The 20,637-nt window shown below is 42.2% G+C and overlaps 1 protein-coding gene across 2 annotated transcripts in view; it reads left to right on the top strand.

The window, feature by feature from the left end:
* Positions 1-6,600: 6,600 nt before the first annotated feature.
* The window catches only part of ERG (ETS transcription factor ERG), a 109,676-nt gene continuing 95,639 nt past the window's right edge, over positions 6,601-20,637 (top strand). The window contains exon 1 of one of the 2 annotated variants that reach the window (XM_074814371.1): positions 6,601-6,689. In XM_074814371.1, coding sequence (XP_074670472.1) covers positions 6,651-6,689 — 39 coding nt within the window. In that variant the 5' untranslated portion in view covers positions 6,601-6,650. The remainder of the gene's footprint in view (positions 6,690-20,637) is intronic. The other variant, XM_074814369.1, reaches the window with a different exon arrangement.

The following is a 20,637-nucleotide window of genomic DNA, read 5'->3' as shown; positions in this document are numbered from 1 at the left end:
AAGAGCCAAATCCAAACTATGAAAGAGATGTAATTTGAAAATTATCAATGCGTTGTTCTTCTATTTAAACTGCTCCCAAAGAACTTACCATTTATTTAATGTGCTCATAAGTACAGAAGAGAAGTTTCACAGGTTAAGAAGCTCTCCTAGCCCAGCTCTGTTGATCCTGATTTACTACTGTAACAATCAGTGCCACTTAGCATTGCTTCACTGCTGCAGCTAAGCACATCAGATGGTGCACAAGACATCCGTTGAGTTCAGTCCTGCAAGGGCAGGATGAGTACAGAAAGTTTACATTCAGGATGGATAGTTGTACAAATGTTAATTAACACATCTTTTCCTATTTTGGTTGTCTTGTCCTTTACTGTTGTTTTATTCATGGTTGTCCACCTGCAGTCATGAAGTCTTACCCTAACAGCAAATAAGCATTGACTGCAGGTGAACCGCCTTAGCAGTAGCATTTCTTGAGCATAGCAGGGCCTTTCCTCAGGGTTTTATTGTGAGGCTGTTAAAATGCAGAGAGGTTACAACAAAAGAAGGAAAAAAAACCCCAAACTGAAGTGATTATACCCAACCACAAGTCAAACATAAAAGCTTTAAGCTCATGTCATGCAGCTCTGCTATGCAATAGCTTACTATCACTATTGGCCCTGGGTTGGAAGAGTGTATTTCAGAGTCTGCTCATCGGAGCTCTGGTTTACAAATGCTGAGTTATAAACATTCCTGTGACTTCAGTTCTGGGCCTTTCTTCACTAAGGTACTACTGGGTTTTGCTCTTTGAGCCGTTTCCGCCCAGGAGATACTCATCTGTGGTGCAGAGTGGGCCACAGTCTGCCGCAGCCCCTCTCGGCAAGCCTCGGGTGCCGAGGTGGGGGCTGACTCCACCTGCTCGCCTGGCTCTGCAGTATCTTCTTCTAAACCTGGAAGTGTTAGTAGAGCAGGGGAGTCATAAGCTTACAGTACCATGCTGTGCAAGAAGCTTATTGTTTTGTTTGTTTAGCAGTTTCCAAATTGCATGCTTGTAAATCTTCTGCTCCTGAGTTTGCTCAACTAAGGAGGAGTATGTGAATTCCTGTCCTGCTTCAGACAGTGGGAAAAGTCCAGTTTATTTCAGTGGATGAGGATTTCACCTCTTCTCTTCTTAGTCCTGTTAAAGGACTTAATTTAAAGAACTTAATGTAATAACTTAATTTCAATAAAGCCCTATGATATGAATAAAGTAGCAGCAGCACTAGTGGAATGGTTGCACACTGTTTTTCAGTTGGTGGTCCTTGCAGCTCCTCAGATCTGTAGACTAATTCTGAAGTGCAGCAAGCCTAAATTTGGTTTAAGTTTGTTATACAAGGGCTCTCACTATAACTGGAATGATTTTAGGTGTCCACAAATCACAGAAAAGCTGAAAACCACACATAGGGCATTCACCTACCAAAGAAGTGCAGCTCTAAGCTAGAGCAGCAAGAGCTTACACTGTTTCTACACACTATGGAAAGCAGGTTTATAGTCCTTCTGCCTTTTGAATATCCCAACCTTCCTCTCTCTTACACACTGTCTCAGCAGTGCTGGTAGGACCCAGATGCACAGAAAGAGATTTCCTGAAAAAACAATCCAGAAGTGGATGTTTTAAAAGTTCTCCAACAGCTGAAAAACATCAGTTCTTAGAAAATATGTGACAAGTACAATTGCATGACAGTGTGAGGGGTTCTGAAAGTCCTGCTGGCACTCACTTGGGATAGTCTGCATAACTGTTCAGGGATTCACCTCCTGTGAGTAATGGTAAACAACCTAAAGTTACGCTTGTAGAAATTCAGTGTAATGCCACTCTGTATTATTCATCATACCAGAGTGTGTGTCTGTGTCTCTGTCTCTGTGTGTGTGCAAGTCTCCAGTGCTGTGTGCCATTCACAGATTTTCATGCTGTCTGAAATTCACACATTTGTCGAGTGCAGGCTCTTACTGTCCCAGCAGCAGTGATACAGGGCTCTTTGGAGAGAGCCGCTGTCCTGTAGGTAGAGCTTTGCCGCTGCTCTCTCCCGTGCAGCCTGTGCTTGGGTAGCTGTTTAATATCATCCTTGCTTTCACTGCACCAGGAATCTTGCCCAACAGTTCTGGCATCTAGTTCGCTGTTGATTAAGCAGCCCTTCATTATCTGATATCGGATACACACTGTGGCTGTATTTTGAATATGATTCCCTTTGCACATAGGTACTTTGGGCCACATTCATCCCCAGCAGAATGGCAGCACGGACCATGTTTCTTTATTTGCTGCAGCCAAGCTCTGCTCCGCGTGGGTGTTGCTTTGCTGGGAGTTTGGCCTGGAGCCTTTTTCCGTCAGTTTTACTGACTGCCCGGTCATGCTCTCTCGCAGCACTTTACTGCGGGGTGTAGGACACACTGGTAGGAACCTGCTGTTTTTTTAGGGAAGCATAGCATGCCAAATTATGGAAAATGGACCTACGTTCCTGTCTACAAGGCAACATGAGGGCAAAAAAGTACGAGAGAAGGATGCATACTGCCCCCCGTGTAGAGGGGACATTCAGCCTCTCAGTAATTTGACAGTATATGCATACATTAAATAGTCTAATCCTTTTGATACGACTACAAAAAGGAAAAACAATGTAATCACATCTGGTGACCTCTAGAGCTGTACATAATTCTGCAACCCTTTGATGTATTTACATAACTCCAAAAACACAGGTTGCATGCACACATGCACAGAAAGACAACAGACGCCATAGCTGATCTGTGTCCTCCTGTGTGGGGTAGCACAGGCATACCCAGGTCTGGGTGGTTTCATAAAATAACATGGTTTTATCTTGATATTTTAATCTGCCCTGAACATCAGAGGGGAATTCGTGTCTCCTGTCTCATGACCAATATTGCTACTTTGGACTATTGCCATTGTTCTTGTATGACGCTTTGGATGCATCAGGAGATGGAAACCAGTACCAAAAGCCAGATCCTGTTGTGAGTATTTAATGTTGCCCACAGCCTGATGCCAGCTATCCTCTTTTCTGGGGGATGTGGGCAGAGCATGTGAGCCTGGTCTACTGTCCCAGCAGTCTCCTGCCTGTCCTCTGGTGCCTTCTCCCCTAGGGTCCTTGGGGCATGCTCAGTACATGGTCTGTCCCCCATATATAACTAAAATACAGCTTCTTTTCATTTGGTGGGTGTGTGCTGGTTGTGGGGTGGGAGTGCACGTGTGCTCCAACTCCACTCAGAAGCCATTGCTTCCCCATCCCTGCTGCACCGTGGCCCCACAGCAGCTCTGTAGCTCCAGCTGGGTGACCAGATGTGCACAGTCCCACTGGTGACACTGACCTGTTGAACGATTATTTGTTTCTTGTGGCAGGAAGGCTTCCTGTTATACGACAGGGCCTTTTTCCATTTCGACCTTATGATGGACTTGCGTCTGGCCATGTGCCGGCAGAAGCTGCAGGATCCATCCCTTGGGTCCTGCCAAAGGACTGCTGCTGTCTCTCTGCTCTCTGACGTCCTGCAAGGTGGGGTGCCACGGGGACCTGTACGACTAGTGCAGGATTAATGAAAGCTAATCTTGACTCAGGACGCTGGGAACTATAAGAAAACCTTCTCTGTGGCTACAGATATATTCTTCCAGGGTGAAACCCTAAATCAGGAAGGCACTTAAGGAAGTGCTTAACTTTCAGTTTGTGCTGTGATTTCCTTGTTTCGGTTTCCTGAAAAGAGATGTCTCCCTAAACCAGGCTTTAGTGTCATTTTGGCTCTTCCATTAGAGTCATGCTAGCCAGGGGATGCAGGGCAAAATATACAGCCACGTGCAGACCCTGTGACAGACTGTCAAGCACAAACATGACCAGCATGAAATTTGGGGTGGGGGTGGAGGAGGTTCTGGCAATAAATACCATCTGGTTCAGCAAGTTAGTACCAGATGTCTGGAAGCTTCCAATTCCAGCCAGTAAAGGTGGAGCTGAAATAATTAAAATTATATTTCTGTTTGGAAAAAGCAAGAAACACTGTCACAGCTTTTTTAACAATGATTTCCAGAAGTAAAAAGATGAAAGTTGTGCCTTTTTCTAACTAGGACATGCCCACTTTAGAGTAGCTATAAATGAATATCCAGGTGAGAAAGAAGAATACACAGAGAAAGATTGAGTTTAAAGCAGAATTCCCCCTTTTAGGATCACCACTACACAGCAGTACAGGGGAAAAGTCAAATGGCCAGAACAGTTGCATATGCATCTTTCCAACTCATGCTGGCTAACATTTGCTTGTCTTTGATTCCCATACCATGCGGTGTAGAGTTGGCAACTGTTTTGCAAATGTTCTCCGTCATCTTCTCTTCTATAAGGAATTCGTCTTCTTGGGGAAAAGGTGTAATATGAATGGGCCTGGCATAGTTCAAACAACTTCTCTTAGACCCCAATAGCTTCAAGGAAGTCTGAGCTCTGAAAGAAAAGTCTGTTTCCCACCCCAGAGTGACACGGGGCATTTCTGGAATGGAGTCCACACCTCTGAGCTCAACATGTGCTTCCTAAGTGCAAAATTCTGCTTCTGTTGGGTGAACCACCCAGGCTGCAAGAGCTCAGGAGAGGCAGAAATCCCTGCACCACTGTTAGGTGTTTCCAGCTTGGGGCTCTCTGAGCTGTAGCAGGCTGGGCGAGCTGAGGGTTCTGCATGCTCTGTCTCCACCACAATGTGAGGTGGCATGCCATTGGTCCTGGGCAGGGGACAGACTGCAGGGCAGGGGATGAGCAGCATTTCTGGGGAACAAAGGGGTGGAGGTACCCAACTCTGTAAAGAGCATCAGAGCCCCTTCTCTTTGTTTAGGTGTTGGAAGTTACTTCCCAAATTATACCTAGACCCACCTCTCTTATGAAACCTGGGTTAACCAAGTAAAATATGTGGGTGGGGAGGAGAGACAGAGTGCATGCTTGCATGCTGAGCAAAGACGCTGGAGAGGTAGAAGTAAACAGTGATGTGGCACAAGTCCCCTCTTTCCTGGGTAGGCTTCTTTGCTGGGGGTGAGGTACTGTTATGGCAACACAGTGATGAAAGTATGCAAACTGTGAAAACATGATCTAACACTGGGTTCAGAATATTTTTCTGTTCAGTTCAAATAAAATTTAGTAGTTTGATATTCAGGGTATGATGTTTTGAAAGCTTAAAATACGACTCACATAAATCCAATGAATAATATGGCGGGTGTGGATTTACTAGGGAAGGGAGGAAGGGACCTGAAAGGCATGTCAGTGCTGGTAGTGTTTCTATATGACTTAAATCTGAACATCACTGTTGAGTTTGCTTTTACCAAAACAAGTGTCTGGTGCTTTTACTTAAGTTCTGCGGAAAGAAGAATCTTCACTTAAAACCATGTCATCGGTATCCCATTTGATCATCCACAGATAGCTGAGGAAAGTGTACAAAATGGGAATTTGCCTTGTTTTGGGGTTTCTCTAATAGGTCATTGAATTAAGTATATAATTTTCATGGATTTGAAGAGGGACAAAGATACCTCCTTTAAGTAGTAAGGGGGAAATGTACTAAGATCTAAATGGCGATACCTTTAATTGCACTGTGTAGTACCACAGTTTATAAATAGTTCCCTTACATCATGAGGACTGCTTCTGGGGCAAGCTGAAACTCAGTGTTAGTTAGTCTATCAACATTTCTACAGAGTCAATAGGTAAAAGCTACCTGCAGTTTGATTTGCAAGTTAGTGTAAATGTGAGAACAGATGATGAAATAAAAGAAGTCAATGCTGAGGGAAAAGATTTTTTTTTCTGATACTGCCTTGCTGCTTTAAAAGATGAAAGAAGTTCAAGGTTATGGGCAAAAGGAAACCTCTTGCATGAGAAATGGGAATTTCCAGGCTTTTAGGGAGGCTGGAGAAAAAAACAGTTTCCTTTAAATGATATTCATGTTCCTACATTTTTCCATGTCTTCTAGGTCCCTGATTTATCAATCCCAATTTATTAGCAGTTGTTTGATGTTCTTGTTACTAAGCAGTACTTTACATTATTTACATTAAATATTTTTATTATTTTAAATTGTTTTAATGGTCCCCTACCCCCTGCACGTGCAGAAAAATGCTCCCTGCCTGTCCCAGCCCCCCTGTACTTTATTACCGGACATGGATAAGGGATCCCAGAAGATCCACGCTCTGAAGTGCTGTTAATTGAGCGCCTGGACCAGATTTGCAGCTCTTGTAAATGGGCAGAACTTCAGTGAAATTATACTTATTTATATGAGCTCCAAATCTGTCCCAATCCTGCTGTATGTTTCTAAATTGGGAAGTAGGGATTGTGGAAATCCCTGATATCTTGGGTGGATAATGGGACTGTGCAAGGCAGAGCACATCCCAGAGTTCTTATTTTGGGAAAATCGTCCATTACAGATAAAGACCAATTTTCCATGAGAATTTTAGGGCTGTTTTCTCCTGTATGAAATATATCCTAAACAGACTGTGTGGAAACAGAAATGTCTTAGAGCTTCAGCTTTACTGGTTCTTGACGAGGTCTGGGGAAGGAAAGATGCTTATCAGTCTATAAAAAGATAAGAGATTTCTATTGAAAATAAACTTTTAAGATACAATCATGTGACTCTTGTTTCTTTGCTTATGCAGCTGCCTTGGGATCTGAGCTCCTGGTAAACACATTGGCCTGTTAAAGGACATGATTCAGACTGTCCCAGATCCAGCAGCTCACATCAAGGTTAGTTTCCTGTTTATTGTGAGTCCTCAGATGTTTTGAGAGTGATAAAATGAAAGAATATGTATACATACTGCAGGTTTTCTTGCATGTTTAGAAATTGTGCTACTGCACAACACTGGCTGTTTATTCCTCAATATTTATATGCTATTGTCTGAGTCAGTCCTGTAGTCTTTGTTGCTGACACCTGTATGATGTGCTCTGAAGTATGTGGATATTTTGAGGAAAACTTTTTCTAAGATTAAAATCCCTTGATCATCCTTTAATGTTTGGTATGCTTGATAAAATACTTGAAAAATACTGAATTCATATGTCCCCAGTTCTGCTCCATGAAAGCCAGTGGCAAACATTAAGTTCAACAGAGGAGGAAGATGAGCATAATGCAAAAATTCAGGGCCAAAGAAACATCCTGTTGAAAAGATTCAGTGCATAGTTTTATGTAAGTCATAGGAGTGTAGACATTGAACTGTGCTTTTGCCTTTAAAAGCAACATTGTTTTTGCTTCGTTTTGCTACATTTCAAAAACTGTTGTGTTTTTACTTTATTGTTATTGCTACTATTACTGTGTCCTTCTTATCCTTCTTCACTGAAGACTAGGAACCTGCTAGGCTTAGCAGGCATAGCTGATGATGTGTTGCTAAGAACAAGACATTTCGGGGCACTGCACATAAACAACAGCATCTGAGCCTCACAAACAGACTGGTTTGGGGGATACTCTATTTCTGCCTCACTATTTCATCATCTAGGGGTTTTGTTTGGAAATGGTTTCCTGACTGCTTCTGGAGAAGAAAAAGCAATTCTGTTTCACAAAATAAAAAGATAGTCTTATCGCAGTGTCTTAGGTGGGAAAGCCTGTTTAGTGATACTTACATACAAATAATATGATGAAATTGCACTTACCATTCACATGGATTTTGCTGTCTAAAATACTGCTAGTGTAATAAGTTTGCTATAATCAAAGAAATAGAGCAGCCACGCTAAGCAGGCTCTAAGTGAAAAGTTTTCTTTTATTCTTTCTGACTGCTTTTCTGTCTTTCTGTCTTTCCTTGAAGTTACATTTTCTACAACTTCTTTCATGGAGTTTCTTCTCAGTCGACTGCTATTTACCAGTCAGCAGCTCTCTATAGAAAAGCTTCGTTTTTCAACTTATTTTTAACTGAATAAAAATGGAATATTATTTTAAACAACTCACTTTTCCCGTTAAAGGCAGTGAATGAAAGAAGCTCTCTATATAACTCCCTACAGCATTTTTGAATTGTGTTTAGATACTAGAACGACTGGCAGTAGTGTGAGAGCTTGTTCCTTCCCTCCAAGTTTTCCAAAACCCAGCACTTTAACAGTTTTCAGTTGTTTTTATGAAAAGAGCAGAACACCCCCACTGAAAGCAGTCATGCCTCAACCTGTCTTGTCACCTGGATTTCAACCAGTAAGACTTCAAAAATATTAAGTGGATTTAGTTCCTCTTCATGCTGTTTAAGTTTCCACAGTGCAAGAATAACATTAAGAAGAACTCAGTTTCATGCTTTCTGCCAAAACTGGTATTTGAAATAGGTTTTTTTAACCATGGGAGTTTGTGAGGGGAAGGCTGGGTATGCATGCATCTTGTTACATCAATTAAAAGAGAGCTGCATAAAAATCTCTCTAGTTACATGTTCAAGGGAACCTGTAGGAGGCTATTTTCACCAGAACAGCACACAGAAGTTGCTGTTACATTGAAAAAAGGGTGCAAGGAAGGCAATTACTTTAATACTGCATTTGGGATAGAAAAGCTAGCCAACTAGACATCAAATCCCTCACATTTCTGTTTATGTCATTGGGGTCTGCTTTGGTCTAAACACATTCTTCAGAAAGCTGCCAGGGATGGATGCTCTGTTCATTTAGACTTTAAAAGTGGATATAACTACATTCTTAAAAATCAGCCATGAGAAAGTATAGTGCATGGGACGTGGGAACGACTCTTTGGTGTGATGGCCTTAGCTATCTATCATTGCTGTGGTGAGATAGAAGGGACAAACTGGGTTCATTACAGTCATCCTTGGTATGGTTTTCTTTAGTTAACTGTACTCCGTCAGGTAGGTCACATGGTATTGTTTCTTCTCTTGAATAAGCAGACACAGCCTCATCTGTGCACATTTAGAGCTGTAACGTTGAAGATCACTTTCTAGGAGTGTCTGAATTATTAAGATTTGACAGTTTTATGATTTAAGCTTTCTGCCTGAACATGTGCAGAAAATTAATGCGAAAGATAAATGAATATGGCAATATGAATATTCAGAGACATATTTTTTGCAGAAAGGGTGATTTCATTTGCATTATGTATGTGTGCTATTTTAAAATCTGCCTTTCCCGCTACCAGGAGAAAATGTAACCAGTCTCACAGCTCTTGTGCTCTCTTCCTGAATGAGAAATGGTTAAGTGCTGGATTCCAGTGCCCAGGCAGATCCTGTCCAATTTTGGGAATGTTTTGAAAGTCTTAATATGTGTGTCCTCATTTTGTTTGGGCAGCTTCATTCTGTTTGGGCAGCTTCATTCCATGGCTACTAAAGATTAAGCTTTACATTTTTCAGCCTCAATGAGGCATCCATAATTGATATGGTGATCCTGTGTTCCTGTTGCTCCCTAATGCCTAGTTTCACCTGAGTCACAGCCTTGTGTTTTGCCCAAGCATAAAGGAAAGAAACATTTGATGTGGTCAAGAAAATGTACATGTTCAGACCTTTAGTTCCAGTTCAGTAAAACATGGGGAATTTTGACTGTGATCTTCGAGCAGTTCCACACATGTTTAGTGCCTGTGAGAGGGCTGAAATAAGTAAGACTACTCACATTGAAAAAGATGAGTGTGTGTCCAGTGGTTTGTGTGATCAGCACCCTAGTGTAATAAGGTTTGCTATGACCAAAGGCTTAAAATAGTACCATTAGTTTGGATCAGTGGCAAACTGTTAAGAAAATAAGTGTTTATTTTATTTAAAGCAAGACAAATGATTTCTTGTTATGTAATACTCCTCATTAGAATGAAGAAATTATTTTTGGACAGTCATTTGTGCAGTTTCTGATAGTTGAAAGGTCTTGGGTACAAGGCGCTCATGTTTGTTGAGGTTTGTTTATTCCCTCACTCTTCCAGAAGGTTTTCTCTAATGAGTCTGCACACCAGAGAGGAGTTTGTAGACAGGACTCTCTGCAACCAACTCTGTCTTCACATCTCTACCCTGCCCATGCCACTGAAAAAGGCTATCATTTTAATTGGGTGCTAGAAAATTTTTGATGTTAATCATAATGTTAAGGAAGATTTTTGTCTATGGTGTCAGGGGATCAAGGTTCTTTTGTCACCCATAGAAGTTTTCAAACACAGCAAAAGTGGATCTCTTATTCTGTGTACACTAAGGGTCACTCTAGAAAATTAACCATCTTTGCTGTGTTGCATGAATGTGCTGAATACAGTTTTCACCAGGAAGCTGGGCCTTTGTGTGTCAGTCTGACCTATTTTGCTTTGGGTAGTTTGTCATTTGGGAGGTACATAAGTATCTAGTTGCTTAGACTGGTATTAAAGAAAACAACTTAAGAAGAGTTATATCTCAGCAAAACCAAAAGAAAGTTTAGAGATGTTTTCAAGAAGTCAGTGGCTAGGTTGTCACTTTGTATGGTCAAGACTAACTGACATTTACATACATGTTTTAATGTGACTTTTTGTTGTTCTGTCATTCATTAAACTTGTAACAGTAGTCACAGAAACACAGTGCAAATGCTACCTGGGATTTGCATTTTTTGTTTTTAGTGATGTATGCTTTGTGAATACTGACCATTGAATAAAACTTTTATTTTTTTAAGGTTAAATTCTGCTTTCAGGAGCCTCATTTGCAAAGATCAAATGCTTATTTGACTTTAGTTAGCTTGTTCCATCACTGCGAGGGAATTTTGTGGAACCAGTTCTCAGGATAAAATGAGTTACTGCTGTTCATTTGGTCCTCACTGGGAGAGGAAGAATCCAGGGTATGGCTTGAAGGTAAAGAAATTACTGCATTTATCAGGAATGGAGTCTAACCTGGGATAAATGGGTATAGTTTCCACTGAATCAAGGCTGATTTATGCCAGTGGAAGATTTCGTCTGTGTATATTTAGGTGGTTCAGTTTTTCTGTTCCTTGGTGATGATTTTGAGATCTAGGAAGACTGAAGAGACTGGTGAATGGCAGCAGCTGAACAGAGGTGCTTGTGGATTGCATAGCCACCTTTTGCCTTGTAGAAGTTGAAAACCAGGGACACTTTACATGCCAGATAGCTTAATCAAAGAGGACATTTTTAATAAAAATTCTCAGAGGACATCAAACACTTCGAGCCAAATTCATCTGGTCTGTGTCCATACAACCTCAGTTGTTCTGTAGATGTAACTAGAGGTTGTTGCCTCTGAATCTATCAAATTGAGGTTACCAAATCTGAAAGCTGTACCTAGTATTACAATGAAGGAAAAGCTGGTTTCTCAGAAGAAATAGAAGAATTACTCTGTACCTGTTTCTGAAAATTACTCCTGAATTTAGCATTTATGTGCCTAGGCTATGAATTAGGTGGCACATGCACATCTCCGTGCACAGCATCCCGTGTTGTCATTGGAAGTATTACAAAACCTGATCCCAGAACTCCTTTGCTGGCCAAAGAATATGTTGGATTTCAAATTGTGGCAGTGTAGAGAAGCTGCTGGATGTACCTAATCTGTTGTGTTATGGTTAAATCTGATTTTTTAAACTTGTATTATTCATTAAGGAGCATATTCTGGGTCTGATATAATCTGTTATTTTTCCTGGAATTGTAGAGTCTCTAAATAGAATCCAAGACTTCATTATGCTGGTAGTTTTGTATGTACAATACAGTCTCTGCCTGAATGGGCAAGGGGAACAAGAAGGGAAGGAGGATAGAATTAGTATTATCCTCTGGGATAAGGAGGATAAAGTCAGGCTTTTCCTTCCACCTCTTTTTAGGATCTTGACTAAGCTAGGAGCCTAGTCTTTGTGGATTCTTTGCATTGCTAAAGCACTTCTTTCATTGCTTATAAAATGATATTTGGGAAGCTCAGCTAAGAGTGAGAGCATGGAAAACTGAGCCAAAGATACAAAGAGCTTTGCCCAAAGTCACATGTGAAGTAAGCTGGTGGCAGACACATTGCAGCATAGTTGAGTAGGCGATCCATATGGAGTATGTAATACTACTGTATCACAGTATGTCACCACTGGAGTCAATTTGATAACATACTCCCATCCCCTCCAGAAAATATGGAATAACTGCTCCTGATAGTTGTTGGCTAATGAGCCAAACCTCCCACAGGTATGAATCGGTGATGACCCTGTGGATGTATTGCCTGCGATGGCCTCTAGCTGTGAGACAGTGTCTTTAGCCCCAGTGCACAGAGGTGAACAAGCTACTGTGGGTTATCTGGACTGCAAACTTGCTGCCTGACAGCTGCTCCAGGATAACTGCTGCATGCAGGCTCTCATCTCGTGGGTTACAAATGTCCCTTGGTGACAGATGTGAAAAAGCATCAGTATCAGCAGTCCCCAAAGCTGCCGTTGCTGAGTAGCTGTAAGTCTCATCCCCTTTGCTTACCCCTCACTGTGTACTTCATTCATTATTCTGGCAAAACTTTAAAAGTTCTTCCCCTGCATCTATACTGACAGGGTAACACCACTGTTTCAGTTTCACTATGCTTCTTACTAATTAGGCGAGCTGGATCACAGTTGCTAAGTCTTGTTTGAGCAATAGCCCTGGTTTACTCTGAATTCTCATAAAATAAAGGAACTGAGTTTATCATGAATGTGGGTGACACACTCATGTGCACCAGAGCTCATTCACTGAGCCCCCAAAGTGCCAGGCTTAAAATCTGGTGTGTTATTTCCATCCTCTGTCGGCATACGTGAGTATGCTGTAATAATGCCAGAATCACTACTGTATTTGAAAGCTAGAAGCTAGAATCTCCTTATATGCAGAAGTTGCGATTTACTTCTCAGAAGTTTTGAATTCTGGATTGTAACCAAATGATTGCCATAGAGTTTACATGAGTAAATTCTTCTTTTCCCTTTTTTTTTTTTTTCTTTTCTCTTGAACTCTGCCTCCTTCTCTTTGCCTGAGCAAATACCTTCTTGCTAAAGGAAAAGAGAGATAATGGCTTCTGTGTACTGTAATTGATGAACTTTCAGCAATTCGGAGCAAATCCAAGATTGCTGCCAACAGCCAGATGGAAAACAGTGTTAATGACATGTTCAAAGAAAAGTATGTTATTTTGATAGGGGATGGTCTAGAGACTTTAATCTCTATTGTTCTGGGGACTAATGGCATGGATAATTCCTTAAGTGAGGCCATTTTTAAACAAAAATTATCTTTTTCGTAGGCAGGAAAGAGCAAACTGAAGAGTACCAAATGCATTTTCAATGCTCTGGCTGATATATATGCTTTACACTAACCCTTTGTTATGTGGAGTCAGATGTGTTCACATCTCATTTCTGCAGTCTGCCAGATGGTTAAAAGTCTGAACATTTCTACTTCTGGTGGGTAGAAATCATAAAATGGATGGTCCTGGAAACTAGAGCTAGGGTGGCAAGCTGAGGGTGTGGAGAAACAAGACAGACTGTGACAAGGACAAAAAGGGGACAAAAAGGCTTTGGGGAAACTGGGAAACAAGATTCCTCCCCTTCCTCTTCCTCCCCTATAGAGCCTGGAGTGGGATGGAGGGCTCCCACATCGCAGGCTGGTTTTGCTGCCTGTAAATCTCTCAAGCCCACTGCCAAAGTAGGTGTCTCCTCCTTCTTAGGTCCTGGCCGTCTAGCAGATGGGGCCAACAGCTCCACTAGCCCAAGTGTCCATGCTGTGTTTCGTGCCGCCATGGCTGTGCCTTTTGCACATGGCCACAGTGAGAGCACTAAAGGGAAGGGGCACAAGAAAGTCTTCCTGGGGGCGCTCCACCAGTGCAGTGCCCGGGCAGCCTTGGGACTCCAAGAGGCTGTAGTGACAGTCTCCTGTTTAATGTACATTGGATTTGCATTTTACTTTGATCTGGCCACAAATATCCCAAGTAATGGGTCATCTTTAACCTTTCTTGAGAGATTATTTCCCATGACTCATTATCATGAAGCATTTCCTCATGTGTAGCCACTCTGCTCCCCTCTTTGACCAGCCTTTGTATATCTGTTCTCTACAGACAACTCCTTTAATTTCACACTGCTTTTGCTCCTCCTCACCTTCTAATAGAGGGAGATTTATAGGAAGAGTTCAGGGAGGCTGCCAAGCATCCCACAGCCTGTCCACATTAGTTCTGGTCACAGTCCGTTTCAGGTGATGGGGGCCAGGCAGCCTTCCCCCCATCACCACTGCAGCTGCATCCAGCCCTGCTGTCAGCTATACTTGTTGCTTGGTCATGAATCACCATGTTGTTATACTTCTGGTAACACCTCCTAGAGCTGGAAGGCATACTCCAAGGGCTGTTGCTCCTGAAGCCCCCAAACAGGGCGAGATGCTTCACTTGGGCTTGGTGATGTGTTTCCTCTGCACATGATGCTAAAAAAATATCAATTGTTTTTGTCTCTCACTCTCCCTTCTCTCTCTATCTTCCCCTCACCCCTTCATTTAGATCTCATATTGCATACTGACAACCATGCTCCTTAAATCTGGAATCTTACATCATTATTTCCCACCCATGTTCTAATCTCCTCAAGACTCATTTCAGCAGTCCTGTTGGTGTCCCATCGTTGATTTTAGGGTGTAATATCTTTTGCTGATGTGCTGTTTAATCCCTTTCTTTAGATTATTAATACAGACATTACCTCATAAACAGTTATGGGCGTTTGATTAGATACTTTCCACCAACTTGCTATTTTATCATTTGCCGTAAGTCTTTGCCCGTTATTCTGTAGGACCTTTTGAGACACTTGGTGTTTTTTCCCAAGCCAATTCAAATTCTTGCTGTGAAAAATATTTCTTCTTCGGCTCAAGCCAGTAACCAGTATTTGGGTATTTCCAGGCATGTTTCATTAGAAAGAGAAACTGATTCTATACCTTAGGTGTATTCTTAGTGCAATTTGGTTTTTTTTTTAATTGAAAAAGTGCATCCTGACCTTTTTGCCCTAGAAGAACAGAAAGTATGACAGGACCACTGCTGTCCCCCTAAATTCCTGTCTGTCTTTCCAGGGAGCCCTGTATGCATCAGGCCCTACAGTGTGCTCCCCTCACTACTGGGTCCTCAGAAATACAGCTTTTTGCTGCCTAATAACCTGCAAACCCCAAATGTTGCCCTCCAGATTTACAACACGTTTAAACTCATGTGGGTGAGTTTTATGGTATTACATCCCCTACATCCCTAGGCCAGTACTTCTCTTCCTTCCAGTGTTTTTTTTGTCACACAAAAGGGATCAATTTCTTCTGCTGCTGAAGCCTGAAAAGAGTGTTTGGCATGTACATTATATATTGCATATTGTCTGTGATTACCATGGATCAAAGATAAACTTGCTGGCAGTCATTATCACCTCCTTGCAGAGCAGCAAAAGTTTGGTAGGACACTGTAACCTGCTATTGCAAATTCAACAGAGTAGCACTCAAAAGGAGGTAGATAAATCTGCGGTGTGCTGTGAGTCTTCCAGGATGAGCTGACATAATTATTTGTCCATACTGCCTTGGTCATATATAGAGATTTTCCAGGAACCCAGAAACCTGGCAGATGTCAGGGCAGTGAATAACGTCGGAGGAATCCTGCAAATGTGAGAAATCCTGTGTCCAGCATGACCAGCCCTCGGGCTGAGCACTGCCTGTGCTTCTTGGGTAGGTGTCGGAAGGAGCATACTGCGGTACGTTGGCTTAAATCAATGGTAATCTTGCTGCATCAGAAATCTGAACACGCACCAAATGTTGCCACTGCCCCTAAGGGAACAGCTGGGAATAGGAGAGGGAGCTTTGTTCCCAAACATGTAACCCTTTTTACCTCTGTGTTTTATGTTTTCTGCTCTGTCATGGGGCCTCACGTTGTGAACAGTAACACTTGCTTCGTACCCTCCGTGGAGGAAAAATAGAGTAAGATGGGATAACTTTAAAATGGCAAATGATCAGGGAGAGCCTGAAGATGTGCTGGATGAGACACTCACCTAACTTTAACTACTTTTGGTTGGTATTTAGTTTCTGGGTCCCCTCTTTAGAGAATGGGAAGAGACCTAAATTAGGAAAAGATGAATTGTCCTTGGGAAGTGCCTGTGTCTTTTCACTGTTAACATGGAGGCTCTAGAGTAGTTACATCAAGCATAGGGGGACTTGCAGGTGGCTCTTCATTAGATGGACTGAATCCTATCTTACATGGCAAATCCTCAATATGTAACAGGACTGGGGATACACCCAAGCCTCTTCCAAATCCAAAAGCAATATAATAACATCAGGATGACATTTTACAAAAGTGTAGTAATCCTTTGGAAAGCAGGGAGTAGATGGCAGGCTGTGCAGGAGCAGCCATGTCCCAAACCCAAGTCTGGATGTCAGGACAGGAGGGAGGTTTGCATGGCAGAACCGCAGGTGATGTCTGAAGACACCTGAGGTACAGTCTGTGCTGCCTCGTCAGCAGGAGACAGGTTAAGCCTCCTTCCTCCCAGCCTCCAAGCTTCGTGGCAAAGGAGCCTGTGTAGGTGAGCAGGGAGGGAGCTGTCGGGCCCTCCTGTAGGATCTCTCCACAGAGAAGATATGGGGCCAAGGGCTGCAGAGCATAGCATGCTGCGTGGCATGGACCTGGCTGGCACACATGTCCAGGTCTGGGATAGCAGAGCTTCCCTGCCCAACATTTATACTAAGAGGCCCTCAAAATGAACTCAGAATGAACAAAAAAATGTTTAAAACTTGAAGTGTAGGCCAACTGAGAATTCAGATTCATTCAGTTAGAGAAACTAAAGGAAGCCACCTACTCCTTAGTTACAGCTTCAGAAAATCTTTCCAATTCTGTCCGAGTTGTCCCAGAGCTGCAGCCAGTTGGCTAACGGCACGTGAGCCATCACAGAGGCATTATTAACTCAGACAGAGGAAAATATACTTTCAGTTATTACATGCTAATAAAGCACAAACTAAACAAATTTAGGCAACAGAAGCAATTATATCATTAAACATTTAACTGCAAGATTGACTTAAATTGTTAATAATTCAAACCAAAGCATGCACACAAGGAGGAAGGGGGAGGAAGGTAATTTTAACAATTGAATCTAATCAGTGCCTCAGTTCAAATGCGTGGCTATAAATGTCAAAATACATAAGATCTGATGCAAGAACAGAAGTGGAACCAGAATGGATGAGCATTCCTCACTTCCTCGCTTGACCAGACTCCTCTAATTGGGAGGAAGTTAAACACATGGAGTGGGGGAACTTTGTGAGCTGGGTTATCTCCAGAGCTTTCTTTAGATACCAGTCGGTGTTCCTGACCAGCCTTTCAAAATCCTCAGGAAGCAGTGAACTGAGGCATAAATTTCAGGCTCAGCCTCATGCTTGCATGAGCCCTTCCACATTCTGCTGCCATTGCCTGCAACAGAGGATAAACTGGATCCTTACCGAATTGAGAGAGGGCTGCAGTGAGGGATGGCTCCCCACAAAAGGAATGGAGAAACTCCCCTCCTTACCTGTTGCTCTTCAAATTGCATTGGATGGAAGGGAGAGACTGTCGTGGGCTGCAGCAGAAGGTGGGTTTGATGAAGATCAGTGCTGTTGGGGTGCAGGAGGGTGGGACGTTCTCTCGGCTGCAGGGTTCTAATTGTTGTCATAGTTTAAGGCAGAGCTGCTCCCTTTGAAAAAGTATAAATCTTAATCAAATAAAACTGATGTGCTGCCATATTTACCCATCTCACATCTCACTGGTTGTCCTACATCATGTTTTAGCATATAAGTTACATGACAGAGTTATCCAGGGGTTGCCAGCTGACACAGAAACAAACCCTCATGTTAAATTGCCTGCAGATGTCCTCTTCCAACTCCTGTAAGGAACTTCTACCAGTTCTCTTTTTTTTTTTTTTTTTCCTTGTGTGTGTTAAATAAAAGCAGCAGAAGAGGGAGAAAACAATCTCAGTTGAATTTCTGTGCTAGTGCCTCTGTTTGCAGGACAGGAAGCCTCAAGAAGACAATGCAATTTATAGGCAAGCACAACAAAAAACCCTGTGAGGATTTCCATGAACTTTAGTGGACCAAATGAGTTGTGGTTATTTTTAAGACTGAAGCTGACTGAATAATGCCAAGCCTTATGTTTGCAAGGTGGGCTTTACAGAAGATTCAGACCTGAGGAGGTGAGAAGACCTTTATGTTCTGTCGGCTGTAATTTATTTGATACTAGTACTTATGGCTTAGAGTTTTGACTAGACATCCCTTTTGTTTTGATACTAATTTAAAGAAATCAGGATTATATCTGATGGACTTAACTTCTTGTTCTGTTTGGCAGAAATCTCCAAGTAAGATTGTGACATTCTTGAAAACATTCACTGTTTTCATTTACATAATTAGGAATTTTTGTTTTGGTTTTGTTTTCATTGTATGAATTTACTGAAGTTTGTGAACTTTTTGCCTGGCTGTCCCCCTTTGTTGGGGAAATCACAGAATGTTGTTTCTTTTTGCTGGCTAGAGGAGTATGGGCTATTTACGCATAGTTTTAAAATACGCTTTCTGTGAGTGCTTACATGTTCCTCTTTGCAGTGTGGTATTTCTGGATGATCAGTCTAGCCAAAAGCAACTGCTAAAGGTTAGTGGAGAGCAGAACTCCCATTTAGGCACCTACATTAAATACCGTCCCTTCAAAAGCTATGAGTGCCAAACAACTCCCACTTGGAACAATGGAACCTGGTGAGTGCCGACAGCTTCCGAAAATCTGTCCTCACACGACTTCAAAAGAGATTGATTAGCATGTCCAGCACACTGTTTTTTTCTGTACTTGCTTAGGTCTGCTCGGAGAATATGAGTTGCGCTTGGAGTGTGCTCAGCAGTTGCAGATGATGCACTAAGAGGAAGGTTCCTCCTGGGAAGGTGGAGTTCCAGGTGGCTCAGCAGGTAGGCAGGTGGGCAGGCACCATTTTGCCAAGCTTGCTTCAGGAGAGCTTTGGTCAGGAGTGTTAAACTTTGCTAGACAGGTAGAAGGAAAGCCCTGGAGAGCTACCTCTGTAACTCCCCCACGTGGATCTTTTTTCAGTAAGAAAACAAAAGTAGTTTTCCCACTTGTCTTAAACTGCTTCGGAAGTGACATAAACAAAACCAGAAAAGGCCACTTTGACATTACTGAAATAGGGATGTCCAGATGGGAAATTATAGTAATATAACTCGCATTCAAACTTCATGTCCTGCGTAACTTCCATGTGTGGGCAAAAGAGATAAATTTGCTCTCTGGAGCTACACATGCACTTCTTTCTTTTGTTTAAGCCTGAAACACTTTTCTGTTCCCTCCTGTGATGATGGAGTGAGGCCTGCAGGAAAAGCAGGATTAGAAATTAATGTTTTGGAAGCTCTATTTCTAAACTAAGTTATCTTTGTGGCTTTCTGAATTTTTTTTTTTTTTAATTCTATCTATCACAAATCACCAGCCTTTTTTTCAGTAAAGCAGACTGTTCAAATACAAGAACAATAGGACTGTGCTAAAATGAGGAATGATTAATTCTGAAAATCGAATAATGAGTTTCAGTTATCGTTGCTTTTTAAACATGGTAAACAGGTTGGGGACCAATATGCTTGCAAATGACCTAAGTCTTCCTTTCCAGTGGTAATCCGTATTCTTTTGAAAAGCTAATAAAAGTGGTGTATGAAAGAAATTCCTGGGGCACTGCAGAACTCACCCTCCTAGGGAGAGAGCCAGATGTGCCGGTTAATAACCTAGCAAGCATTCAAAGCCAGGGCAGTAACTGCTTGGTATCACCTAAGCCAGACGTTCTGTGTCGGTGCAAGGCAATATCGCATACTGGTCACATTCACAGCAGAGAGCTGGAAGACATGTGCAGTCTTATTAAAAGAAGAAAAAAAAAAAGGAAGAGAAAAGGAGGGGACACGGAGAAGGAGAGGGAGACAATGTGTCTGTCCTGAGAAGCAGCAAAGTAGCAGACACACTCCTCCACATGTGCATTAGTCTGTCAGCCTGGATTCTGTTATCCAGATGTTGGGGTGGATCCTATGGCAGGGACCACGAAGGAAAAGGCTTTTAAAAGAAATCATATTTCAGTGGTGAAATTAACGTTACCAGATTTTTCACATGCATCACTAGTGTAATTTTTCAGAATACTTTAGTAAAAGAAAAAATTCTAGATTTAATGCTTTTTACAGGCTTATTTGGCAGTGCCTCTTCCAAACATAAGTGTACATGTGTGAAACTTGTCAATCGCTTTTAGAACCAAGATGCCTTAGAGTAAACAGCATGTTAAAATTGTTCTCAAACCAGTCCTATTGAACTGAAATTGTTTGTGGAGGGGCTCCCGAAGTCCAATGGGCCTTTCTCAAGGTCCCACTCCTCAGCATCAAACGCTTTGAGAGCTTCGGCCATCACTTCAAAACAGTGCTTATGCATAATAAAAACATATATATTTGCAGTGGCAATCAGACCACATCAGCATCAAAAAAGATTTTTTTTTTAAATCCCAAATTTACTTTCCCAGGTGCAGCAGAAAAATAAATTACTTATGGCATTTATGGTATATTTGTAACTTGAAACTGATGGCTTCACGTTACTGGGCATAACGTGTGCGGCATATAAGCAAACACTGCACAAAAAGACAAGTCCCAGCTTTGTCTCTTTGACACTTTGCTTCTGTGATCGGGATCCCACAAGAACGCCACATGTGTATTTCTGCTGAGCTCGTGTTTACGTTGAGCTCGGCTCAGCCCTGTCCTGATCTTGCCCACGCATGGCAGGATCAGGACGTCTGATGGGAAACTGGGGTGCGGTGATAGGAGACAATGTGCATGCCTGACCAGCCGTGGTCATCACTGGGGAGA

Source organism: Strix aluco, chromosome 2 (assembly GCF_031877795.1).
Source record: "Strix aluco isolate bStrAlu1 chromosome 2, bStrAlu1.hap1, whole genome shotgun sequence".
Lineage (NCBI taxonomy): Eukaryota > Metazoa > Chordata > Aves > Strigiformes > Strigidae > Strix > Strix aluco.
Note: the sequence above shows the minus strand (reverse complement) of the source record. Positions and strands in the feature narration are given on the sequence as shown.